General features: G+C 49.2%; 1 protein-coding gene across 1 annotated transcript; it reads right to left on the minus strand.

Annotated features, from left to right (window-relative positions):
* Positions 1-263: 263 nt before the first annotated feature.
* Positions 264-26,827, minus strand: LOC309584174 (immunoglobulin superfamily member 1-like; the record flags this gene model as incomplete). Its single annotated transcript, XM_082300114.1, has 7 exons — positions 264-489; positions 2,394-2,501; positions 3,800-4,096; positions 5,185-5,490; positions 6,479-6,778; positions 7,331-7,633; positions 26,797-26,827. The coding sequence occupies 7 exons, from the start codon at positions 26,825-26,827 to the stop codon at positions 410-412; spliced, it is 1,425 nt and encodes a 474-aa protein (XP_082156240.1). The 3' UTR covers positions 264-409.
* Positions 26,828-27,331: the final 504 nt, after the last annotated feature.

Raw genomic sequence — 27,331 nt, forward strand, 5'->3', positions numbered from 1 at the left:
ATAGTTTGTTTGCAGACCCTCATTAGCATCTCATTTGCATAACTCCTCTTAATAGCCCCAAAACTCATCCAGAGACTCTCTCACACCCCTCATTAGCATCTCATTTGCATAATCCACACACAGCCCAAAACTGGCCAATCAGTACATGGCGCTGCCAGGATCCACCAATCCTCATTGGCTGCCTTGGCCCAGCCCCGCCCACCGCAGCCATCTTGTGGGCGGGGCCTCAGCAATGTCAGCCATATTTGGGGCGTGTCCTTTATTCTGGTGGCCATCTTGGGGCGTGGTCTCGGCGCCATTTTGTGGGCGTGTCTTTTGTGCTGGTGGCCATCTTGGGGGCGTGGTTTGGGCCATCTTGGGGGCGTGGTCTCGGCGGCAGCGGCGGCCATCTTGGTGGGCGTGGCCAGCCTCAGTTGGCCACTTCGACGTCCCCCATGGGGAAGGCCCCGGTGTCGTCCCCGGGGCGCAGCCCCCGCCAGCGGGAACCACCTGGATGGGGTCGAAAATGGAAGATTTTGGGAAAAAAGATCCATTTTGGAGAAAAAAACAGGATGTTTTGGGGCAAAGAAACAAATTTGGAGCAAACTGAGGATTTTTGGGGTGAAAAAAGGAGATTTTGGGGTTAAATTGGGCGATTTCGGCATCGAGCTGAGGTGGTTTGGAGACAAAGTTTGGGGGGAAATGGGAAATTTTGGGGCAGAACGGGTGATTTTGGGGTAAAATGGGAGATCTTGGGGCAAAAAGGAAATTTTAGGCTCAAAATAGAGAATTTGGGGTAAAAGTGGGCAATTTGAGGGCAAAAAAAGGCTATTTTGGGGTGATTTGGGGCTGAAAATTGGGAGTTTAGGGGGGGAAGGTTTTGGGTGGGGAGGAAAGTGAGAAAAATTGGGGTGAAAATGGGAATTTTGGCAGGGAAAGTGGTGATTTGGGGGGAAATGGGGAATTTTGGGATCAAAATGGGAGATTTGGCCATGAAAATGGGAAGTTTGGGATTGAAATGGGCGATTTGAGGACAAAGGAGCAACGTTTGGGGCTAAATGGGTGATTTTAGCCAAAAAATGAGAAATTTTGGGTGAGAAGAGCTGTATTTCGGGGTTAAAGGGGGCATTTTAGGGCAAGAGAGACTTTTTGTGGTGAGAAATTTGGGAATTTGGGGGTCAAAATGGCAATTTGGGGACAGGAGAGGACAATTTGGGGGCAAAATGGCCAATTTTGGGGAAAAATGGACAAACTGGAGTTTAAATTTGGGGCAAAATGGTCAATTTTTGGACCAAATAGTTCGATTGGAGGGTCATAATGGGCACTTTCAGGGCAAAAGGGTCAATTCTGGGGTTAAATGGACAAATTTGGTTTAAAATGGGCGATTTGGGGATAAAGTCAATTTTTGGGCTGAAATGGGGAATTTGGGGCCAAAGTGGGGAATTTGGGGGCATTTTTGGGGTCAAAATGGGCGATTTGGGGGTCAAAATGACCAACTCCAGGGTTAAAACAGGAGATTGGGGGGAAATTAGGGCTCAAAATGGGAAAATTGGTGTCCAAGTGGGCGATTTGGGGGTAAGAGAGTCAATTTTTGGACTGAAATGGAGAAATTTGGGTTAAAATTGGCACTTTTGAGGCTCAAAATGGGCAATTTTGGGGGAAAAAGAGTCAATGTTGGAGTAAAAGAGAATTTTGGTGTAAAAATGGACAATTTAGGGGCAAATTCTGGCATAAAATGGACAAATTTGGGTCAAAATGGATGATTTGGGGGTCAAAATTAGCACTTTGTGGGCAAAAATGGGCAATTTTGGAGTAAAATGGACAATTTTGATGTAAAAATGGGCAATTTGGGGGCAAAAGAATGCATTTTTGGACTAAAGAGGACAATTTTGGGGTCACAATGGGTGATTTGGGGAAAATTTGGGATCAAAATGGGCAATTTGGGGGCAAAAGGATCAATTTTGGGACTAAAATGGAGACCTTTGGGTCAAAATGGACAATTTGGGGATGAAAGCGTCAAAGTTCAGACTAAAAAGGAAAAATTTGGAGGTAAAAATGGGCGATTTGGAAGCAAAATGGGGTCAAAATGGGCAATTTGGGGACAAAAGGGTCAATTCTGGAGTAAAATGGGGAATTTGGGGTCAAAATGGGAAATTTGGGGACAATTTTGGGGTCAAAATGGACGATTTGGGGGACAAAAGGGTCAATTTTTGGACTATAATGGAGAAACTGGGGTCAAAATGGGCATTTTGGGGTCAAAATGGTCAATTTTGGGGCAAAGGGCCAATTTTGGGGTAAAATGGACAATTTTGGGGTTCAAATGGGAAATTCTGGGGCAAAAGGGTCAATATCGGATTTTGAAATGGGAAATTTGGGGACGATTTGGGGTCAAAATCCTCCCCTCCCCCACTGACCCCTCCTCCTCCAGCACAGCCAAGCAGCCAATAGGAGCCCCAGGAGCAGCACGGCCACGCCTACGATGACGCCGATGACCAATGGGAGGAGCCCAAACTGAGCTGGGGCTGAGAAACCCCCCCCCCCCCCAAAAAAATTGGGTCAGCAAATATCCCAAAGACCCCAAGAAACCACTCCAAAAAAACCCCTGGGTCAGAAAATACCCCAAAACCGCCCCAAAAAGCCCTGGATGAGCAAATAACCCCCCAAAACCAAAAACTCCCCCAAAATCCCCCCTGGATAAACCAACACCCCCCCAAAACCCCCAAAACCCCCAAAACCTCCCGGGTCAATCAAGACCCCCAAAACACCTCTGGGTCAACCCTGAAAACCCCAAAACACCCAAAAAAAATCCCCCCCTCAAACCCTCCTGCATCAACCGAGAACCCCCCCAAACCCCCAAAAAGCCCCCAAAATCCCCCAGGTCAACCAACACCGCCCAAAAACCTCCCCCCAAAAACCCCTGCTCATCAAACACTCCCAAAAATTCCCCAAAAATTCCCCAGTCAACCAAATCCGTCCCCCTAAAAAAAACCACAAAAGCCCCAAAGCCCCTCAAAAAAACCAACAAAACCCAGTTCGTTCAGGAAATGCCCCCCAAAAAACCCGAAACCCCCCAAAAACCCCAACCCTCCCCCCTAAAAACCAAAAAAACTTCCCCAGGTCAACCAATACCGCCCCAAAAAACCCTAAAAAACTCCTCAACCCCCCCCCCATGTCAACTAACACCGCCCCAAAACCCTCAAGATCAACAAAAACCGCACCAAAAACCTCAAACCCCCAAAGTTCCCCCACAAAACCACTGGGGCAGCCAACAGCCCCCAAAAACCACAACTTCCCCCCAAAACCCCATGAGTCAACTAATAGTTTCCCCCCAAAAAACCCCAAACCCCAGGTAAACCAAAACCCCTGAAAATCAAAAAAAATTCCCCCCACATTGACCAAAATCCCCCCAAAAGATCCCAAAACCTCCCAGGTCAACCAACACACCCCAAAAACCCCCAAGATCAACCAAAAACCCCCCCAAAAAACCCCCAAACCCCCAAGGTGAACTGAGAAACCCTAAAGTCCCCCCCCACAAAACCACCACGTTAACCAAAACCCCAGAAAATCCCCCCAAAAGCCCTCCAAAAGATCCCAAACCCCCCCAGGTGAACCAAAACCCCCGCAAAACTCCCCCTGGGTCAAGCAATACCCCCAAAACCTCCCTAAAATCCCCCCAAACGCCTCATGGTGACCCCGAATTCTGGACACCCCAATCCTGACCCCAATTCTGGCCTCATTGCCCCACCCCCCACCCCAAAATTCTCCATTTCCCCCCATTTTCGACCTCCTCAAGGTCCCCCACCCCAATTTTGGGCCTCACCAGGGGCAGGGAGGGTGACGGTGGCACTGGGTGGGGACAGCACCCAGCGGCCGTCCAGCTCCTCCTCGTACTGGCAGCTGAAGTGTCCGGCTCCGGCCGCGGCCGCAGAGGGGACGGGGATGGAGATTTCGGCCAGGGGGCTCATGGTGGTCTCAGAGCCGTCGCGGTAGAAGCGGTAACGGCGCTGGGCATCGCCGGAGGGGGAGGGGACGAGGCAGGTGAGGGAAATTTGGGATTCGGAGCCGTCCGGAGCGTCCGAGGGAGGGGACAGGAGGAGGACGGGCTGGGAGGGAGGGCCTGGGGGACACGGGAAGGGTGTGGTCAGTGGGGGTGGTCAGTGAGGTGTGGTCAACGGGGGTGGTCAGTGGGGTGTGGTAAATCAGTGGGGTGTGGTCAGTGGGGTGGGTGTGGTCATTGGGGTGTGGCCAATGGGGTGTGGTCAATGGATTGTGGTCACTGGAAGGGGTGTGGTCATTGGGGTGGGTGTGGCCAATGGGGGTGTGGTCAATGGGGTGTGGCCAGTGGGGTGTGGCCAATGGGGTGGGTGTGGTCATTACAGTGTGGTCAATGGGAGTGTGGTCATTGAGAGTGGTCAATGGGGTTGTGGTCATTGGGCTGCACGTGGTCAGTATGGAGGGTGTGGGCAATATGGGAGAGTGGTCATTGGGGCTGCATGTGGTCAGTATGGAGGTGTGGTCAATGGATGTGGTCACTGGGGTGGTCCAAGGGGATGTGGTAAATGGGGGTGGTCATAGGGGGCGTGGTCAGTGGGTGTGGTCAGTGGGTGTGGTCAGCGGGGGTAGTCAATATGGGCGGTCAGTGGGAGAAAGGGCATGGAGGGTGTGGTCAGTAAGAGGGTGGTAATAAGGGGGTGTGGTCATGAGGGATGATGTGGTCAGTGGGGTGTAGTTAATGGGTGTGGTCAGTGGGTGTGTGGGCATTGGGGTGTGGTCATTGAGTGTGGTCAATGGGGTGGTCAGTAGGAGGTGGTCAGTGAGGTGTGGTCAATGGGGGTGGTCAGTGGGGTCAGTGTGGTCAATGGGGGTGTGGGCATTGGAGTGCGGTCAATAGGATGGGTTTGGTCATATGGGGGTGTGGTCATTGGGGTGGGTGTGGTCAATATGGGAGTGTGGTCAGTGGGGTTTGGTCAATGGGGTGTGGTTAATGGGGCTGGTCAGTGGGGGAGGGGACATTGAGCTGTGGTCAGTGGGGTGGGTGTGGTCAATGGGAGAGGCGTGGTCAATGTTGGGGTGTGGTCAATTGAGGTGGGAGTGGTCAGTTGGGAGGGCGTGGCCAATGGTGTGGTCGTGGCCATGCCGATGAAACCCAGTGGCCGAACCTCCCCTCCCAAATCCACCACTTTTCTCCCCAAAGTCCCCACCTACCCCTGACCACCACGACCACGCCCTGGCTGGGCGGGGCCTCCACCCAGGCCCCGCCCACCTCCTCCTCCACCCGGCAGCTGAAATTCCCGGCGAGTTCCTGGGAAATCTGTGGGAAGAGCAGCTCGGCGCCGTCCCCGGTGTCCCTGGTGTCGCCGGCGCCCGATGCCACCTCGGCCCCATCCCGGAAGAAGCGGAAGCGCCGCCGGAAGTCGCCCCGGGGCGCGGCGCAGGTCAGGCGGAGCCAGTGACCCACGGCCACCACGCCCGAGGGTGGCTCCACGGACAGATGTGGGGGAGGACACGGATCTGGAGGGAGGAGAAATTGGGGAAAAAACCCTTGGAATCGTCAATTTTCCTTTCTGTTTGGGTTGGGTCTAAAAAGGCCTAAAAAGGGCTGGAAAATTTAATGTTTTGGAGGGGGAAACGGAGAAGATGGAGAGGAACCACCCAAATTTTCATCAAAATCCCGATTTTTGTCATCTGGCAAAGGTTGGGGACCAGCTGAATGGTCCCGGAGGTTCCACAATGACCTTGCTTGGGTTGGGCTTGGTTTGGGTCAAAATGGCCTAAAAATGGCCCCAAAATTCAATGGTTTGGAGGTGGAAATGGAGAAGATGGAGAAGAACCACCTAATTTTTACCAAAATCCCAAATTTTGGGCGGCGCAAGGAGTGTTGGAACCACCCAGAGGGTCCTGGAGGTGCCACCATGACCCTGCTTGGGTTGGGCTTCGATTGGGTCCAAAAAGGCCTAAAAATGGCCCCCAAAAACTTCAGTATTTTGGAAAAATTGGGAAAACCCCTTGAAATCCTCAATTTTGGACATTCAGGAGTTTTGGGGTCATGACCTAACCATGGCCCAACCATGGCCCAAACATTGTCCAACCACAGCCCAACCATGGCCCAACCATGGCCCAACCAAACCCAACCATGACTCACCCATGGCCCAACCACGGCCCAACCATTGTCCAACCATGACCCAACTGTGGTACAACCATGACCCCAACCATGGCCCAACCATGACCCAACCATTACCAAACCATGGTCCAACATTGACCCAACTAAACCCAGCCATGACCCCACCATTGTCTAACCACGGCCCAACCATGACCCAACCAAACCCAACCAAACCCAACCACGGCCCAACCATTGACCCAACCATGACCCAACCACGGCCCAACCAAACCCAACCATGACCCAACTTTGGCATCTCCTCAACCTCCTCCAAACCCAGCCCTGAGGTTGCTCCATGCCCATCCCTGAGCCTGGAAAACACGGATTTATCCCCAAAATCACCTTTGACGATGACCTGGATGGCATCACTGGGGTAGGACTCGATCCAACGTCCCTCAGTCATCTCCTCGTAGCGGCAGCTGAAATTCCCGGTCTGGTTCAGGCCGCTCTTCTCCACCCGCAGCCGGATGCCGGCGCCTCCGGAATCTTCCTGGATCCCGTCTGTGACCTTGAGTTCCCCCTGGAAGAACCCAAATCTCCTCTCGGCGTCACCCGGTGGGGCCGCACAGAAGAAGACGAGGGGCTGCCCTTCAATGGTGACACTGGAAGGTGTCACTGTCAAGTTGGGTTTGGCTGGACGATCTGGTGGGAGAAGAAGACCCAAAGTCAACATTGGACCTCAGTTGGGATGAATTTGGGATAAAAACGCCCCACTGGGGGGAAAGTCAACGTTGGACATCAACGGGGATGAATTTTGGGATAAAAAAGCCCAGTTAGGTGGAAAAGTCAATGTTGGAGCTCAAGGGAGATGAATTTGGGATAAAAATGCTCCCTTGGGGGGAAAGGTCAACGTTGCATGGGAAAGCCGAGTTTGGACCTCAATAGAGACAAATTTTGGGATAAAAACGCCCCCATTGGGTGGAAAAGTCAATGCTGGGCCACAACAGGGGTGAATTTGGGATAAAAACACCCCCGTCGGACCAAAACCGAACATTTTGGTCAACAGGGATGAATTTTGGAATAAAAATGCCCCGTTGGGTGGAACAGTCAACGTTGGGCCTCAATGGGGACAAATTCTGGGATAAAAACACCCCCATTGGACCAAAGCCAACATTTTGGTCAACAGGGACGATTTTGGAGACAAAACCCTCAAAACCCCAACGCGGGGAGGTGACACCCGAGGTGTCCCCAAACCTTGGACGTTGATGACCACAGCCTGGCTCTTTGGGGACTGGGTGGAGCTGTGGGATCCCTGGAAGACAGTGTAGGAGCAGGTGTAGGAACCCCCGTCCTGCGGGCCAGTGATGTTGAAGGTGTGGACAAAGGTCCTCTTGGACGACCGGAAGTCCGTGACCAAACCGGGCGTCCTGGAAAGGCGGAACCCTTGGATCCTGTCCTTGCTCGCCGGCGCTGTGCAGATGATGGACATGGTGTCGCCGATGAGGAACCGTGGCTTTGCCGGCATCACCGAGATGGTGGGGGCCGGGGGATGGAGGTCTGGGGAGGAAAAAGGGATCAAAAAAGACGAAAAATGGCTCAAAAAACTGTATTTTGGAGATGAAAGCGGACAAGATGGAGAGGAACCACCCAGTTTTTCCCAAAATCCCGATTTTTGGTGTCTGGAGGAGGTTTGGAACCACCGACAGGGTGCTGGAGGTGCCACCATGACTCTGCTTGGGTTGGACTGGGATTGAGTTAAAAAAAGCCTAAAAATGGCCCAAAAATTCCACATTTTGGGGGTTGGAGGAGATGGAAATGGAGAAGATGGAGAAGATGGAGAGGAACCACTCAGTTTTTCCCAAAATCCCAATTTTTGGAGTCTGGAGGAGGTTTGGAACCACCCAGAGGGTCCTGGAGGTGCCGCCAAGCCTGGGGAGATTTTGGGATTTGGATTGGGTCCAGAAAGGCCTAAAAATGACCCAAAATTCAATGTTTTGGAGGTGGAAATGGAGAAGATGGAGAAGATGGAGAAGATGGAGAAGATGGAGAAGATTGGGAACCACCCAGTTTTTCCCAAAATCCCGATTTTTGGTGTCTGGAGAAGGTTTGGAACCACCGAGAGGGTCCTGGAGGTGCCACCCTGACCCTGCTTGTGTTGGGCTTGGATTGGGTCAAAAAAACCCTAAAAATGGCCCAAAAATTCCACATTTTGAGGTTTGGAGGAGGTGGGAATGGAGAAGATGGAGAAGATGGAGAGGAACCACCCAGTTTTTCCCAAAATCCCGATTTTTGGTGTCTGGAGGAGGTTTGGAACCACACAGAGGGTCCTGGAGGTGCCACCATGACCCTGCTTGGGTTGGATTTTGGGATTGGGTCAAAAAAAGCCTAAAAATGGCCCAAAAATTCCACAATTTGGGGGTTGGAGGAGATGGAAATGGAGAAGATGGAGAAGATGGAGAGGAATCACCCAATTTTTCCCCAAAATCCCAAATTTTGGAGTCTGGAGGAGGTTTGGAACCACCCAGAGGGTCCTGGAGGTGCTGCCAAGCCTGGGGAGATTTTGGGGTTTGGATTGGGTCCAGAAAGGCCTAAAAATGACCCAAAATTCAATGTTTTGGAGGTGGAAAGATGGAGAGGAACCACCCAATTTTTCCCAAAATCCCCATTTTTGGCAATTGGAGAGGTTCCACCATGACCCTGCTTGGGCTGGGCTTGGATTGGGTCCAAAAAATCCTTAAAATGGCCCAAAATTCCACATTTTGGAGGTGGAAATGGAGAAGATGGAGAGCAACCACCCAGTTTTTTCCCCAAATCCCCATTTTTGTGGGAAATTTGTGTTACCTGAAGGTGTCACCCATGGGAAAAGGATCGGAAGAGAGGCTGGAAAAGAGGAAAAATGGGAAAAGTCAAAAAAAAAAGGGGAAAAAGAGAAAAAATGGGAGAAAGGAAGGGAAAGAAAGGGAGGAAAAGGGAAAAATGTGAAGGGAAAAGTGAAATAAAAGAGAAGAAATTACAGGAAAAAAAAAGGGGAAATGGGAGAGAAAAATGGAAAAGGAAAAATTGGGAATAAAAGGGAAACCAAGCTAATTATTAATTAATTAATAAATAGGGGAAATGGAAGGAAAAAGGGAAATTGCAAGGAAATGAAAAGAAAATTACATGAAAAAGGAGGAAATTGGGAAAAAAACTAGAGAAAAAGAGAAGGAGGAAATTTGGGGGAAAAAAAGGAGGAATTCAAAGAAAAAAATACCTGGAAATGGAAAATGAGAGGAAAAAGGGGAAAAAAGGAGAATTTAAAGGGTAAAAATAGAAGAACGGGGATGGAAAAGAAAGGGAAAAAGGAAAAGGTGGGAAAAGGGGAATTAAACAGGGAAATGAAATTTAAAATCAAGTTTAAAAATTTAAATTGAAAATAAAGAGAAATTTAAAAGAATTAAAAATAAATAAAACATTAAAAATTAGAAATAAAATTTACAATGGAAATTTTAAAAATTTAAAAAGGAAATGAAAAAAATTTGAAGAAAAGGAAATAAAACTGAAAGAAAATGAAGAAATAAAAGAAATTTGAAAAGAAATTGAAAAATAACAAGAAATTAAAAATTAAAAAGAAATTAAAAAGAAAAGGAAAAAAAATAAAAAGAAATTTTAAAAGTCAAAGAACTTGAAAATGACAAGAAATTAAAAATTTAAAAGAAATTAAAAATAAAAGAAATTAAAAATAAAAAGAAATTAAAAATAAAAGAAAATTTTAAATTAAAAAAGTTTTTAAAAATTTTAAAAATAAAAGAAATTTAAAAATTAAAAAAATTTTAAAGAAATTTAAAAATAAAAGAAACTTCAAGAGGAATTAAAAATGACAAGAAATTAAAAATTAAAAATTATAGGAAATTAAAAAATAAAAGAAATTTTAAAAGGAAAGAAATTAAAAAAAAAAAATTAAAAAGAAATTCAAAATTAAAGGAAATTTAAAATAAAAAGAAATCTTAAAAGTATAAGACATTCAAATGACAAGAAATTAAAAATTAGAAAGACATTTAAAATTAAGAAGAAATTTCGAAATTAAATTAAAAAATGAAAGAAATTGAAAATTAAAAAGAAATTAAAATTAAAAAGAAATTTTAAAATAAAAACATTTAAACATTAAAAGAAATTTAAAATTATGAGAAATCAAAAATTAAAAACAAATTAAAAAATAAAAGAATGAAAAATTTAAACAATTAAAGATTAAAAAGAAACTAAAAATTAAAAAGAAATTTTAAAATAAAATAAATTTTAAAATAAAAAAAATTAAAATTACAAGAAGTTGAAAATTTTAAAATTAAAGGAAATTAAATAATAAAATAAATTTTAAAAGAAATTTTAAAATAAAAATTAAAAAGAAATTTAAAATTAAAAGGAAATTTCAAAATTAAATTTAAAAATGAAAGAAATTGAAAATTAAAAATGAATTTAAAATATAAGGAAATGAAAAATAAAAAGAAATTTAAACATTAAAAGAAATTTAAAATGATGAGAAATTAAAAATAAAGGAAATTAAAAATAAAAAGAAATTTAAAAATAAAAGAAGTTTAAAGTGACAACTTATTAAAAATAAAAGGAAATTAAAAATAAAAGAAATTTTAAATAAAAAGAAATTTTTAAAAAAGAAATTTTAAATTACGAGAAATTAAAAATTAAAATGAAATTTTAAAAGTAAAAAACTAAAAAACTAAAAAGAAATTAAAAATCAAAGGAAACTAAAAATAATAGAAATTAAAAAGAAATTTAATAGAAAAAGAAAAATTAAAGGAAATTAAAAATAAAAGGAAATTAAAAAGTAAAAATAAATTTTAAAGAAATTTAAACATTAAAAGAAATTAAAAATAAAAGAAATTTGAAAATAAAAAGAAATTCAAAGGAAATCCAAAATAAGAAGGATTAAAAAATGGAAATAAATTAAAATAAATTTTAAAACAAAATTAAAAACGGAAAAAAAATTAAAAATTAAAAAGAAATTTTAAAATAAAAGAAAATAAAAAAGAAAAAGAAATTCAATGAAATTTTCAAATAAAAGAAGGAAAAAGTCCAAGAAAAAACCCTGAAATGGGTCCAAGGGGATTTTAAAAAGGGGGAAATGGGGGGAAAAGGAAAAAAGGTGGAAAAAAAATGGGGGAAAACCAAAATATGGGGAAAAGTGAAAGGAATGGGGGGAAACGAGGGAAAAATGGGGGAAAAGGCAAAAAAATGGCAAGAAAAGCGTTAAAAAAATGAGGTTTTAGGGGAAAATAAAAGAGAATTGGGGAAAAAATGGAGGAAAATGGAGTAGGAGGAAGAGGAGAGGTTGGGATGAAGGGCACAGAAATGGGGAAAAAGGGAAAATCGGGAAAAATTGGGGAAAAAGGGATGGAGGAGGGAGAGTTGGGGTAATGGGCACAAAAATGGGAGAAAAAAGGGGAAATTGGGCAAAAAGGGATGGAAGAAGGAGGGGAGGAAGAGGAGGAAGAGGAGTTGGGATGAAGGGCACGGAAATGGGGGAAAAAGGGGGAAAAAAGGGGGAAAAAAGATGGAGGAGCAAGAGGATGAGGAGGACGAGAGGAGTTGGGAGGAAGGGCACGGAAATGGGGAGGAAAAAGGGGAAATTGGGGAAAATTGGGAAAAAAGGGGTGGAGGAGGAAGAGGAGGAGGAAGAGAAGGATGAGGAGGATGAGGAGGACAGGAGGAGTTGGGATGAAGGGCACGGAAATGGGAGAGAAAAAAGGAAAATTGGAGGGAAAAAGATGGAGGAGGAAGGGGAGGTAGAGGAGGAAGGGGAGGAAGAGGAGTTGGGGTAATGGGCACAGAAATGGGGGGAAATTGGGAAAAAAAGGGATGGAGGAGGAAGAGGAGGAGTTGGGATGAAGGGCAGGAAAATGGGGGAAAAGGGGAAAAGTACGAAAAAAAGGGATGGAGGAGGAGGAGTTGAGATGAAGGGCACAGAAATTGGGGGAAAAAAGGGAAAATTGGAGGCCAAAAATGGAGATGGAGGAGGAAGAGGAGAAAGAGGAGGAAGAGGGGGATGTGAGGAGTTGGGATGAAGGGCACGAAAATGGGGGGAAAAGGGAAAATTGGAGGCCAAAAATGGGGATGGAGGAGGAAGAGGAGGAAGAGGACGAGGAGGACGGGAGGAGTTAAGATAATGGGCACAGAAATGGGAGAGAAAAAGGGAAAATCGGGTAAAAGGAGATGGAGGAGGAAGAGGAGGAAGAGGAGTTGGGATGAAGGGCACAGAAATGGGAGGAAAAAGGGGAAATTGGGAGCCAAAAATGGGGATAGAGGAGGAAGAGGATGAGGAGGAAGAGGATGAGGAGGACAGGAGGAGTAGGGATGAAGGGCACGGAAATGGGGGGAAGAATGGGAAAATTGGGAATAAAGGGGAAAATGGGGAAAAGAGGATGGAGGAGGAAGAGGAGGAGGAAGAGGCTGAGGAGGATGGGAGGAGTTGGGATGAAGGACACAGAAATTGGGAGAGAAAAAGGGAAAATTGGGGGAAAAGGGATGGAGGAGGAGAGGAGGAGGAGAAGGAAAAGGAGTTGGGATGAAGGGCACGAAATGGGGGGGAAAGGGGGAAATTGGGGGCCAAAAAAATGGGGAGAGAGGAGGAAGAGGAGGAGTTGGGAAAACGGGCAGGGAATGAGGAAAAAAGGGGGAAATTGGATAAAGGTGGATGGAGGAGGAAGAGGAGGAGGAAGAGGATGAGTGGGATGGGAGGAGTTGGGATGAAGGGCACAGAAATGGGCAAAATTGGGGAAAATGGGGGCCAAAACCAGGGATAGAGTAGGAAGAGGAGGAAGAAGAGGATGAGGAGGACGGGAGGAGTTGAGGTAATGGGCGCAGAAATGGGGGAAAAGGGGGAAATGGGAAAAAAGGGATGGAGGAAGGAGAGGAGGAGTTGGGATGAAGGGCACGGAAATTGAGAGAAAAAAGGGGAAATTGAGGTACAAGGGATGGAAGAAAGAGAGGAGGAGGCGAAGGAAGAGGAGTTGGGATGAAGGGCACGGAAATGGGCAGAAAAGGGGGAAAATTGGGAAAAAGGGATGGAGGAGGAGGATGAGGAGGAAGAAGAGGAGGAGGAAGAGGATGAGGAGGATGGGAGGAGTTGGGGTAATGGGCACAGAAATGGGGGAAAAAGGGGAAAAATGGGAAAAAAGGGATGGAGGAGGATGAGGAGGAGTTGGGAAAATGGGCAGTGAAGGAGGAAAAAAGGGGGAAATTGGGTAAAATAGGATGGAGGAGGAAGAGGAGGAGGAAGACAATGAGGAGGATGGGAGGAGTTGGGATGAAGGGCATGAAAATGGCGGGAAAAGGGGAAAATTGGGAAAAAAGGGATGGAAGAAGGAGGGGAGGAAGAGGAGGAAGAGGACTTGGGATGAAGGGCACGGAAATGGGTGGGAAAAGGGGGAAAATTGGAAGAAAAAGAGATGGAGGAGGAAGAGGAGGAGTTGGGAGGAAGAGGAGTTGAGGTAATGGGCACAGAAATGGGGGGGAATTGGTAAAATTGGGAAAAAAGGGATGGAGGAGGAAGAGGAGGAGTTGGGATGAAGGGCATTGAAATTGGGAGAAAAAAGGGGAAATTGGGGTACAAGGGATGGAAGAAACAGAGGAGGAGGCGAAGGAAGAGGAGTTGGGATGAAGGGCACGGAAATGGGCAGAAAAGGGGGAAAATTGGGAAAAAGGGATAGAGGAGGATGAGGAGGAAGAAGAGGACGAGGAGGATGGGAGGAGTTGGGGTAATTGGCGCAGAAATGGGGGGAAAAGGGGAAAAATGGGGAAAAAGGGATGGAGGAGGATGAGGAAGAGTTGGGAAAACGGGCAGGGAATTGAGGATAAAGGGGAAAATTGGGTAAAGGTGGATGGAGGAGGAAGAGGAGGAGGAAGAGGATGAGGAGGATGGGAGGAGTTGGGATGAAGGGCACGGAAAAGGGCGAAATTGGGAAAATTGGGGGGAGAAGGGATGGAGGAGGAAGAGGAGGAAGAGGAGGAAGAGGAGGAAGAGGAGTTGGGGTAATGAGCACAGAAATGGGGGGGAATTGGTAAAATTGGGAAAAAAGGGATGGAGGAGGAAGAGGAGGAGTTGGGATGAAGGGCGCGGAAATGAAGGGGAAAACGGGGAAAATTGGGGGAAAAAGAGATGGAGGAGGAAGAGGAGGAAGGGGAGGAAGAGGAGTTGGGATGAAGGGCACGGAAATGGGCAGAAAAGGGGGAAAATTGGGAAAAAAGGGATGGAAGAAGGAGGGGAGGAAGAGGAGGAAGAGGACTTGGGATGAAGGGCACGGAAATGGGTGGGAAAGGGGGAAAATTGGGGGAAAAAGAGATGGAGGAGGAAGAGGAGGAAGGGGAGGAAGAGGAGTTGAGGCAATGGGCACTGAAATGGGGGGGAATTGGTAAAATTGGGTAAAAAGGGATGGAGGAGGAAGATGAGGAGTTGGGATGAAGGGCACAGAAATGGGGGGGAAAAGGGGGAAATTGGGAAAAAGGGATGAAGGAGGAAGAGGAGGAAGAAGAGGAGGAGGAAGAGGACGAGGAGGATGGCAGGAGTTGGGGTAATGGGCACAGAAATGGGGGAAAAGGGGAAAATGGGAAAAAAGGGATGGAGGAGGATGAGGAAGAGTTGGGAAAACGGGCAGGGAATGAGGAAAAAAGGGGAAAATTGGGTAAAATGGGATGGAGGAGGAAGGGGAGGAGGAAGAGGATGAGGAGGATGGGCGGAGTTGGGATGAAGGGCACGGAAAAGGGGGAAATTGGGAAAATTGGGGGGAGAAGGGATGGAGGAGGAAGAGGAGGAAGAGGAGGAAGAGGAGGAAGAGGAGGAAGAGGAGTTGGGGTAATGAGCACAGAAATGGGGGGGAAATTGGGAAAAAAAGGGATGGAGAAGGAAGAGGAGGAGTTGGGATGAAGGGCAGGGAAATAAGAGAAAAAAGGGAAAATTGGGGGCCAAAAATGGGGCTAGAGGAGGAAGAGGAGGAAGAGGATGAGGAGAACGGGAGGAGTTGGGATGAAGGGCACAAAAATGGGGGGGGAAAGGGAAAATTGGGAAAAAAGGGATGGAAGAAGGAGGGGAGGAAGAGGAGGAAGAGGACTTGGGATGAAGGGCACGGAAATGGGTGGGAAAAGGGGGAAAATTGGGGGAAAAAGAGATGGAGGAGGAAGAGGAGGAAGGGGAGGAAGAGGAGTTGAGGTAATGGGCACAGAAATGGGGGGGAATTGGTAAAATTGGGAAAAAAGGGATGGAGGAGGAAGAGGAGAAGTTGGGATGAAGGGCAGAGAAATGGGGGGAAAAGGGGGAAATTGGGAAAAAGGGATGGAGGAGGAAGAGGAGGAGGAAGAAGAGGAGGAGGAAGAGGACGAGGAGATCGGGAGGAGTTGGGGTAATGGGCACAGAAATGGGGGGAAAAGGGGAAAAATGGGGAAAAAGGGATGGAGGAGGATGAGGAAGAGTTGGGAAAACGGGCAGGGAATGAGGAAAAAAGGGGAAAATTGGGTAAAGGTGGATGGAGGAGGAAGAGGAGGAGGAAGAGGATGAGGAGGATGGGAGGAGTTGGGATGAAGGGCACCGAAATGGGGGAAAGGGGATGGAGGAGGGAGAGGAGGAGTTGGGATGAAGGGCAGGGAAATAAGAGAAAAAAGGGAAAATTGGGGGCCAAAAATGGGGCTGGAGGAGGAAGAGGAGGAAGAGGATGAGGAGGGTGGGCGGAGTTGGGATGAAGGGCACAAAAATGGGGGGGGAAAGGGAAAATTGGGAAAAAAGGGATGGAAGAAGGAGGGGAGGAAGAGGAGGAAGAGGAGTTGGGATGAAGGGCACGGAAATGGGTGGGAAAAGGGGGAAAATTGGGGGAAAAAGAGATGGAGGAGGAAGAGGAGGAAGGGGAGGAAGAGGAGTTGAGGTAATGGGCACAGAAATGGGGGGGAACTGGTAAAATTGGGAAAAAAGAGATGGAGGAGGAAGAGGAGGAGTTGGGATGAAGGGCACAGAAATGGGGGGGAAAAGGGGGAAATTGGGAAAAAGGGATGGAGGAGGAAGAGGAGGAAGAAGAGGAGGAGGAAGAGGACGAGGAGGATGGGAGGAGTTGGGATGAAGGGCACGGAAAAGGGGGAAATTGGGAAAATTGGGGGGAGAAGGGATGGAGGAGGAAGAGGAGGAAGAGGAGGAAGAGGAGGAGAAAGAGGATGAGGAGGAAGAGGAGGAAGAGGAGTTGGGGTAATGAGCACAGAAATGGGGGGGAATTGGTAAAATTGGGAAAAAAGGGATGGAGGAGGAAGAGGAGGAAGGGGAGGAAGAGGAGTTGAGGTAATGGGCACAGAAATGGGGGGGAATTGGTAAAATTGGGAAAAAAGGGATGGAGGAGGAAGAGGAGGAGTTGGGATGAAGGGCAGGGAAATAAGAGAAAAAAGGGAAAATTGGGGGCCAAAAATGGGGCTAGAGGAGGAAGAGGAGGAAGAGGATGAGGAGAGCGGGAGGAGTTGGGATGAAGGGCACAGAAATGGGGGGGAAAAGGGGGAAATTGGGAAAAAGGGATGGAGGAGGAAGAGGAGGAAGAAGAGGAGGAGGAAGAGGACGAGGAGGCCCGGAGGAGTTGGGATGAAGGGCACGGAAATTGGGAGAAAAAAGGGGAAATTGGGGTACAAGGGATGGAAGAGAGAGGAGGAGGCGAAGGAAGAGGAGTTGGGATGAAGGGCACGGAAATGGGCAGAAAAGGGGGAAAATTGGGAAAAAGGGATAGAGGAGGATGAGGAGGAAGAAGAGGAGGAGGAAGAGGACGAGGAGGATGGGAGGAGTTGGGGTAATGGACACAGAAATGGGGGGAAAAGGGGAAAAATGGGGAAAAAGGGATGGAGGAGGAAGAGGATGAGTTGGGAAAACGGGCAGGGAATGAGGAAAAAAGGGGGAAATTGGGTAAAGGTGGATGGAGGAGGAGAGGAGGAGGAAGAGGATGAGGAGGATGGGAGGAGTTGGGATGAAGGGCACGGAAAAGGGGGAAATTGGGAAAATTGGGAAAAAAGGGATGGAGGAGGAAGAGGAGGAAGAGGAGGAAGAGGAGTTGGGATGAAGGGCATGGAAATGGGTGGGAAAAGGGGGAAAATTGGGGGAAAAAGAGATGGAGGAGGAAGGGGAGGAAGGGGAGGAAGAGGAGTTGAGGTAATGGGCACAGAAATGGGGGGGAATTGGTAAAATTGGGAAAAAAGGGATGGAGGAGGGAGAGGAGGAGTTGGGATGAAGGGCACTGAAATGGGGGGGAAAATTTGGGAAAAAAGGGATGGAAGAAGGAGGGGAGGAAGAGGAGGAAGAGGAGGAAGAGGACTTCGGATGAAGGGCACGGAAATGGGTGGGAAAAGGGGGAAAATTGGGGGAAAAAGAGATGGAGGAGGAAGAGGAGGAAGGGGAGGAAGAGGAGTTGAGGTAATGGGCACAGAAATGGGGGGGAATTGGTAAAATTGGGAAAAAAGGGATGGAGGAGGGAGAGGAGGAGTTGGGATGAAGGGCACGGAAATTGGGAGAAGGGGAAATTGGGGTACAAGGGATGGAAGAAAGAGAGGAGGAGGCGAAGGAAGAGGAGTTGGGATGAAGGGCACGGAAATGGGCAGAAAAGGGGGAAAATTGGGAAAAAGGGATAGAGGAGGAAGAGGAGGAAGAAGAGGAGGAGGAAGAGGATGAGGAGGATGGGAGGAGTTGGGGTAATGGGCACAGAAATGGGGGGAAAAGGGGAAAAATGGGGAAAAAGGGATGGAGGAGGATGAGGAAGAGTTGGGAAAACGGGCAGGGAATGAGGAAAAAAGGGGGAAATTGGGTAAAGGTGGATGGAGGAGGAAGAGGAGGAGGAAGAGGATGAGGAGGATGGGAGGAGTTGGGATGAAGGGCACGGAAAAGGGGGAAATTGGGAAAATTGGGGGGAGAAGGGATGGAGGAGGAAGAGGAGGAAGAGGAGGAAGAGGAGGAAGAGGAGGAAGAGGAGTTGGGGTAATGAGCACAGAAATGGGGGGGAAATTGGGAAAAAAAGGGCTGGAGGAGGAAGAGGAGGAGTTGGGATGAAGGGCAGGGAAATAAGAGAAAAAAGGGAAAATTGGGGGCCAAAAATGGGGCTAGAGGAGGAAGAGGAGGAAGAGGATGAGGAGGACGGGAGGAGTTGGGATGAAGGGCACAAAAATGGGGGGGGGAAGGGAAAATTGGGAAAAAAGGGATGGAAGAAGGAGGGGAGGAAGAGGAGCAAGAGGAGTTGGGATGAAGGGCACGAAAATGGGTGGGAAAAGGGGAAAATTGGGGGAAAAAAGAGATGGAGTTCGAAGAGGAGGAAGAGGAGGAAGAGGAGTTCGGGTAATGGGCACGGAAATGGGGGGGAATTGGTAAAATGGGGAAAAAAGGGCTGGAGGAGGAAGAGGAGGAGTTGGGATGAAGGGCATGAAAATGGCGGGAAAAATTGGGAAAAAAGGGATGGAAGAAGGAGGGGAGGAAGAGGAGGAAGAGGAGGAAGAGGACTTCGGATGAAGGGCACGGAAATGGGGGAAATTGGGAAAATTGGGGGGAGAAGGGATGGAGGAGGAAGAGGAGGAAGAGGAGGAAGAGGAGGAAGAGGAGGAAGAGGAGTTGGGGTAATGAGCACAGAAATGGGGGGGAATTGGTAAAATTGGGAAAAAAGGGATGGAGGAGGAAGAGGAGGAGTTGGGATGAAGGGCAGAGAAATGGGGGGGAAAAGGGGGAAATTGGGAAAAAGGTATGGAGGAGGAAGGGGAGGAAGAAGAGGAGGAGGAAGAGGACGAGGAGAACGGGAGGAGTTGAGATGAAGGGCACAGAAATTGGGGGAAAAGGGGAAAAATGGGGAAAAAGGGATGGAGGAGGAACAGGACAAGTTGGGAAAATGGGCCGGGAATGAGGAAAAAAGGGGAAAATTGGGTAAAGCTGGAGGGGGGAGGAGAGGAGGAGGAAGAGGAGGATGGGACGAGTTGGAATGAAGGGCACGGAAAAGGGGGAAATTGGGAAAATTGGGAAAAAAGGGATGGAGGAGGAAGAGGCGGAGGAGGAGGAAGAGGAGGAAGAGGAGGAAGAGGAGTTGGGGTAATGGGCACAGAAATGGGGGGGAAATTGGTAAAATTGGGAAAAAAGGGATGGAGGAGGAAGAGGAGGAGTTGGGATGAAGGGCAGGGAAACGGGGGGGAAAAGGGGGAAATGGGGGGGAAAAGGGATGGAGGAGGAAGAGGAGGAAGAAGAGGAGGAGGAAGAGGACAAGGAGGATGGGAGGAGTTGGGGTAATGGGCACAGAAATGGGGGAAAATGGGGAAAAATGGGGAAAAAGGGATGGAGGAGGATGAGGAAGAGTTGGGAAAACGGGCAGGGAATGAGGAAAAAAGGGGAAAATTGGGTAAAGGTGGATGGAGGAGGAAGAGGAGGAGGAAGAGGATGAGGAGGATGGGAGGAGTTGGGATGAAGGGCACGGAAATGGGTGGGAAAAGGGGGAAAAAGAGATGGAGGAGGAAGAGGAGGAAGAGGAGTTGGGGTAATGGGCACAGAATTGGGGAGGAATTGGTAAAATTGGGAAAAAAGGGATGGAGGAGGAAGAGGAGGAGTTGGGATGAAGGTCACAGAAATGGGGGGGAAAAGGGGGAAATTGGGAAAAAGGGATGGAGAAGGAAGAGGAGGAAGAAGAGGAGGAGGAAGAGGAGGAGGAGGACGGGAGGAGTTGGGATGAAGGGCACGGAAATTGGGAGAAAAAAGGGGAAATTGGGGGAAAGGGATAGAGGAGGATGAGGAGGAAGAAGAGGAGGAGGAAGAGGACAAGGAGGATGGGAGGAGTTGGGGTAATGGGCACAGAAATGGGGGAAAAAGGGGAAAAATGGGGAAAAAGGGATGGAGGAGGAAGAGGAGGATTTGGGAAAATGGGCAGGGAATGAGGAAAAAAGGGGAAAATTGGGTAAAGGTGGATGGAGGAGGAAGAGGATGAGGAGGATGGGAGGAGTTGGGATGAAGGGCACGGAAAAGGGGGAAATTGGGAAAATTGGGGGGAGAAGGGATGGAGGAGGAAGAGGAGGAAGAGGAGGAAGAGGAGGAAGAGGAGGAAGAGGAGGAAGAGGAGTTGGGGTAATGGGCACAGAAATGGGGGGGAAATTGGTAAAATTGGGAAAAAAGGGATGGAGGAGGAAGAGGAGGAGTTGGGATGAAGGGGAGGGAAACGGGGGGGAAAAGGGGGAAATTGGGAAAAAGGGATGGAGGAGGAAGAGGAGGAAGAAGAGGAGGAGGAAGAGGAGGAGTTGGGATGAAGGGCACAGAAATGGGGGAAAGGGGATGGAGGAGGGAGAGGAGGAGTTGGGATGAAGGGCACGGAAATTGGGAGAAAAAAGGGGAAATTGGGGTACAAGGGATGGAAGAAAGAGAGGAGGAGGCGAAGGAAGAGGAGTTGGGATGAAGGGCACGGAAATGGGCAGAAAAGGGGGAAAATTGGGAAAAAGGGATAGAGGAGGATGAGGAGGAAGAAGAGGAGGAGGAAGAGGATGAGGAGGATGGGAGGAGTTGGGGTAATGGGCACAGAAATGGGGGGAAAAGGGGAAAAATGGGGAAAAAAGGATGGAGGAGGATGAGGAAGAGTTGGGAAAACGGGCAGGGAATGAGGAAAAAAGGGGGAAATTGGGTAAAGGTGGATGGTGGAGGAAGAGGAGGAGGAAGAGGATGAGGAGGATGGGAGGAGTTGGGATGAAGGGCACGGAAAAGGGGGAAATTGGGAAAATTGGGGGGAGAAGGGATGGAGGAGGAAGAGGAGGAAGAGGAGGAAGAGGAGGAAGAGGAGGAAGAGGAGTTGGGGTAATGAGCACAGAAATGGGGGGAAATTGGGAAAAAAAGGGATGGAGGAGGAAGAGGAGGAGTTGGGATGAAGGGCACGGAAATGGGGGAAAAAGGGAAAATCAGGGGCAAAAAATGGGGATAGAGGAGGAAGAGAAGGAAGAGGATGAGGAGGAAGAGGAGGGGGACGGGAGGAGTTGGGATGAAGGGCACGAAAATGGGGGAAAAGGGAAAAAGTACGAAAAAAAGGGATGGAGGAGGAGGAGTTGAGATGAAGGGCACAGAAATTGGGAGAGAAAAAGGGAAAATTGGAGGCCAAAAATGGAGATGGTGGAGGAAGAGGAGAAAGAGGAGGAAAAGGAGAAAGAGGAGGAAGAGGGGGATGTGAGGAGTTGGGATGAAGGGCACGAAAATAGGGGGAAAAGGGAAAATTGCAGGCCAAAAATGGGGATGGAGGAGGAAGAGGAGGAAGAGGAGGAAGAGGAGGAAGAGGACGAGGAGGACGGGAGGAGTTGGGATAATGGGCACAGAAATGGGAGAGAAAAAGGGAAAATCAGGTAAAAGGGGATGGAGGAGGAAGAGGAGGAAGAGGAGTTGGGATGAAGGGCACAGAAATGGGAGGAAAAAGGGGAAATTGGGAGCCAAAAATGGGGATAGAGGAGGAAGAGGATGAGGAGGAAGAGGATGAGGAGGACAGGAGGAGTTGGGATGAAGGGCACGGAAATGGGGGGAAGAATGGGAAAATTGGGAATAAAGGGGAAAATGGGGAAAAGAGGATGGAGGAGGAAGAGGAGGAGGAAGAGGCTGAGGAGGATGGGAGGAGTTGGGATGAAGGACACAGAAATTGGGAGAGAAAAAGGGAAAATTGGGGGAAAAGGGATGGAGGAGGAGAGGAGGAGGAGAAGGAAAAGGAGTTGGGATGAAGGGCACGAAATGGGGGGGAAAGGGGGAAATTGGGGGCCAAAAAAATGGGGAGAGAGGAGGAAGAGGAGGAGTTGGGAAAACGGGCAGGGAATGAGGAAAAAAGGGGGAAATTGGATAAAGGTGGATGGAGGAGGAAGAGGAGGAGGAAGAGGATGAGTGGGATGGGAGGAGTTGGGATGAAGGGCACAGAAATGGGCAAAATTGGGGAAAATGGGGGCCAAAACCAGGGATAGAGTAGGAAGAGGAGGAAGAAGAGGATGAGGAGGACGGGAGGTGTTGAGGTAATGGGCGCAGAAATGGGGGAAAAGGGGGAAAATGGGAAAAAAGGGATGGAGGAAGGAGAGGAGGAGTTGGGATGAAGGGCACGGAAATTGAGAGAAAAAAGGGGAAATTGGGGTACAAGGGATGGAAGAAAGAGAGGAGGAGGCGAAGGAAGAGGAGTTGGGATGAAGGGCACGGAAATGGGCAGAAAAGGGGGAAAATTGGGAAAAAGGGATGGAGGAGGAGGATGAGGAGGAAGAAGAGGAGGAGGAAGAGGACGAGGAGGATGGGAGGAGTTGGGGTAATGGGCACAGAAATGGGGGGAAAAGGGGAAAAATGGGAAAAAAGGGATGGAGGAGGATGAGGAGGAGTTGGGAAAATGGGCAGTGAAGGAGGAAAAAAGGGGGAAATTGGGTAAAATAGGATGGAGGAGGAAGAGGAGGAGGAAGACAATGAGGAGGATGGGAGGAGTTGGGATGAAGGGCATGAAAATGGCGGGAAATTGGGAAAATTGGGAAAAAAGGGATGGAAGAAGGAGGGGAGGAAGAGGAGGAAGAGGACTTGGGATGAAGGGCACGGAAATGGGTGGGAAAAGGGGGAAAATTGGAAGAAAAAGAGATGGAGGAGGAAGAGGAGGAGTTGGGAGGAAGAGGAGTTGAGGTAATGGGCACAGAAATGGGGGGGAATTGGTAAAATTGGGAAAAAAGGGATGGAGGAGGAAGAGGAGGAGTTGGGATGAAGGGCATTGAAATTGGGAGAAAAAAGGGGAAATTGGGGTACAAGGGATGGAAGAAACAGAGGAGGAGGCGAAGGAAGAGGAGTTGGGATGAAGGGCATGGAAATGGGCAGAAAAGGGGGAAAATTGGGAAAAAGGGATAGAGGAGGATGAGGAGGAAGAAGAGGACGAGGAGGATGGGAGGAGTTGGGGTAATTGGCGCAGAAATGGGGGGAAAAGGGGAAAAATGGGGAAAAAGGGATGGAGGAGGATGAGGAAGAGTTGGGAAAACGGGCAGGGAATTGAGGATAAAGGGGAAAATTGGGTAAAGGTGGATGGAGGAGGAAGAGGAGGAGGAAGAGGATGAGGAGGATGGGAGGAGTTGGGATGAAGGGCACGGAAAAGGGGGAAATTGGGAAAATTGGGGGGAGAAGGGATGGAGGAGGAAGAGGAGGAAGAGGAGGAAGAGGAGTTGGGGTAATGAGCACAGAAATGGGGGGGAATTGGTAAAATTGGGAAAAAAGGGATGGAGGAGGAAGAGGAGGAGTTGGGATGAAGGGCGCGGAAATGGGGGGGAAAACGGGGAAAATTGGGGGGAAAAGAGATGGAGGAGGAAGAGGAGGAAGGGGAGGAAGAGGAGTTGGGATGAAGGGCACGGAAATGGGCAGAAAAGGGGGAAAATTGGGAAAAAAGGGATGGAAGAAGGAGGGGAGGAAGAGGAGGAAGAGGACTTGGGATGAAGGGCACGGAAATGGGTGGGAAAAGGGGGAAAATTGGGGGAAAAAGAGATGGAGGAGGAAGAGGAGGAAGGGGAGGAAGAGGAGTTGAGGCAATGGGCACAGAAATGGGGGGAATTGGTAAAATTGGGTAAAAAGGGATGGAGGAGGAAGAGGAGGAGTTGGGATGAAGGGCACAGAAATGGGGGGGAAAAGGGGGAAATTGGGAAAAAGGGATGAAGGAGGAAGAGGAGGAAGAAGAGGAGGAGGAAGAGGACGAGGAGGACGGGAGGAGTTGGGATGAAGGGCACAGAAATGGGGGAAAAGGGGAAAATGGGAAAAAAGGGATGGAGGAGGATGAGGAAGAGTTGGGAAAACGGGCAGGGAATGAGGAAGAGTTGGGAAAATTGGGTAAAATGGGATGGAGGAGGAAGGGGAGGAGGAAGAGGATGAGGAGGATGGGAGGAGTTGGGATGAAGGGCACGGAAAAGGGGGAAATTGGGAAAATTGGGGGGAGAAGGGATGGAGGAGGAAGAGGAGGAAGAGGAGGAAGAGGAGTTGGGGTAATGAGCACAGAAATGGGGGGGAAATTGGGAAAAAAAGGGATGGAGGAGGAAGAGGAGGAGTTGGGATGAAGGGCAGGGAAATAAGAGAAAAAAGGGAAAATTGGGGGCCAAAAATGGGGCTAGAGGAGGAAGAGGAGGAAGAGGATGAGGAGGGCGGGAGGAGTTGGGATGAAGGGCACAAAAATGGGGGGGGGAAAGGGAAAATTGGGAAAAAAGGGATGGAAGAAGGAGGGGAGGAAGAGGAGGAAGAGGACTTGGGATGAAGGGCACGGAAATGGGTGGGAAAAGGGGGAAAATTGGGGGAAAAAGAGATGGAGGAGGAAGAGGAGGAAGGGGAAGAAGAGGAGTTGGGGTAATGGGCACAGAAATGGGGGGGAATTGGTAAAATTGGGAAAAAAGGGATGGAGGAGGAAGATGAGGAGTTGGGATGAAGGGCAGAGAAATGGGGGGGAAAAGGGGGAAATTGGGAAAAAGGGATGGAGGAGGAAGAGGAGGAAGAAGAGGAGGAGGAAGAGGACGAGGAGGATGGGAGGAGTTGGGGTAATGGGCACAGAAATGGGGGAAAATGGGGAAAAATGGGGAAAAAGGGATGGAGGAGGATGAGGAAGAGTTGGGAAAACGGGCAGGGAATGAGGAAAAAAGGGGAAAATTGGGTAAAGGTGGATGGAGGAGGAAGAGGAGGAGGAAGAGGATGAGGAGGATGGGAGGAGTTGGGATGAAGGGCACGGAAAAGTGGGAAATTGGGAAAATTGGGGGGAGAAGGGATGGAGGAGGAAGAGGAGGAAGAGGAGGAAGAGGAGGAAGAGGAGGAAGAGGAGTTGGGGTAATGAGCACAGAAATGGGGGGAAATTGGGAAAAAAAGGGATGGAGGAGGAAGAGGAGGAGTTGGGATGAAGGGCACGGAAATGGGTGGGAAAAGGGGGAAAATTGGGAAAAAGGGATGGAGAAGGAAGAGGAGGAAGAAGAGGAGGAGGAAGAGGACGAGGAGGACGGGAGGAGTTGGGATGAAGGGCACGGAAATTGGGAGAAAAAAGGGGAAATTGGGGTACAAGGGATGGAAGAGAGAGGAGGAGGCGAAGGAAGAGGAGTTGGGATGAAGGGCACGGAAATGGGCAGAAAAGGGGGAAAATTGGGAAAAAGGGATGGAGGAGGAGGATGAGGAAGAAGAGGAGGAGGAAGAGGACAAGGAGGATGGGAGGAGTTGGGGTAATGGGCACAGAAATGGGGGAAAAAGGGGAAAAATGGGGAAAAAGGGATGGAGGAGGAAGAGGATGAGTTGGGAAAATGGGCAGGGAATGAGGAAAAAAGGGGAAAATTGGGTAAAGGTGGATGGAGGAGGAAGAGGATGAGGAGGATGGGAGGAGTTGGGATGAAGGGCACGGAAAAGGGGGAAATTGGGAAAATTGGGGGGAGAAGGGATGGAGGAGGAAGAGGAGGAAGAGGAGGAAGAGGAGGAAGAGGAGGAAGAGGAGTTGGGGTAATGAGCACAGAAATGGGGGGGAATTGGTAAAATTGGGAAAAAAGGGATGGAGGAGGAAGAGGAGGAGTTGGGATGAAGGGCAGAGAAATGGGGGAAAGGGGATGGAGGAGGGAGAGGAGGAGTTGGGATGAAGGGCATGGAAATTGGGAGAAAAAAGGGGAAATTGGGGTACAAGGGATGGAAGAAAGAGAGGAGGAGGCGAAGGAAGAGGAGTTGGGATGAAGGGCACGGAAATGGGCAGAAAAGGGGGAAAATTGGGAAAAAGGGATAGAGGAGGATGAGGAGGAAGAAGAGGAGGAGGAAGAGACCGAGGAGGATGGGAGGAGTTGGGGTAATGGGCACAGAAATGGGGGGAAAAGGGGAAAAATGGGGAAAAAAGGATGGAGGAGGATGAGGAAGAGTTGGGAAAACGGGCAGGGAATGAGGAAAAAAGGGGGAAATTGGGTAAAGGTGGATGGTGGAGGAAGAGGAGGAGGAAGAGGATGAGGAGGATGGGAGGAGTTGGGATGAAGGGCACAAAAATGGGGGGGGAAAGGGAAAATTGGGATAAAAGGGATGGAAGAAGAGGGGAGGAAGAGGAGGAAGAGGAGTTGGGATGAAGGGCACGGAAATGGGTGGGAAAAGGGGGAAAATTGGGGGAAAGAGAGATGGAGGAGGAAGGGGAGGAAGAGGAGTTGGGGTAATGGGCACAGAAATGGGGGGGAATTGGTAAAATGGGGAAAAAAGGGATGGAGGAGGGAGAGGAGGAGTTGGGATGAAGGTCACAGAAATGGGCGGGAAAAGGGGGAAATTGGGAAAAAGGGATGGAGGAGGAAGAGGAGGAAGAAGAGGAGGAGGAAGAGGACGAGGAGGATGGGAGGAGTTGGGGTAATGGGCACAGAAATGGGGGGAAAAGGGGAAAAATGCGGAAAAAGGGATGGAGGAGGATGAGGAAGAGTTGGGAAAACGGGCAGGGAATGAGGAAAAAAGGGGGAAATTGGGTAAAGGTGGATGGAGGAGGAAGAGGAGGAGGAAGAGGATGAGGAGGATGGGAGGAGTTGGGATGAAGGGCACGGAAAAGGGGGAAATTGGGAAAATTGGGGGGAGAAGGGATGGAGGAGGAAGAGGAGGAAGAGGAGGAAGAGGAGTTGGGGTAATGAGCACAGAAATGGGGGGGAAATTGGGGAAAAAAAGGGATGGAGGAGGAAGAGGAGGAGTTGGGATGAAGGGCACGGAAATGGGGGAGAAAAGGGAAAATTGGGTGAAGAGGCAGAAGAGGAAGAGGACGAGGAGGCCTCACCGAGAACCGGGACGAAGCTCCGGAGCTCCATGGCTGCTTCCCGGCCCCGGCCGTCGCCGTCCCCTCCCCTCACGTGACCCCGAAACTCTCGGAAAAAGAGGAAGCGGCCCCAAATCCGTGGAAAAGTTGCGAAATGGCCATCGCCGGCCGCGCCCTGTGACGTCACGGCCGGGAGGTGACTCAAGGGTGGCTCTTGCGACATTTGGGGACATTCGGGGTTGGACCCTGCGGTTGGGGGAGGGGTTGGGAGGATCCCGAGGGAATTTTGGGGGGGAAAATTGGGAATTTGGGGGGTGAGGGGGTGGCACCGAGGAGGGGGTGGCAGCAAGGTGAGGGTGACAGAAAGGCGGTGACACCAAGGAGGTGGCACCAAGGAGGGGGTGACAGCAATGAGGGTGACACCAAGGTGAGGGTGACACCAAGGTGAGGGTGACACCAAGGAGGTGAAACCCAGGAGGTGGCACCAAGGTGAGGGTGACATCAAGGAGGAGGTGACAACAAGGAGAGCGTGGCACTGAGGAGGGCGTGGCACCAA

Source organism: Coloeus monedula (assembly GCF_965178545.1).
Source record: "Coloeus monedula genome assembly, chromosome: 37".
Taxonomy (NCBI): Eukaryota; Metazoa; Chordata; class Aves; order Passeriformes; family Corvidae; genus Coloeus; species Coloeus monedula.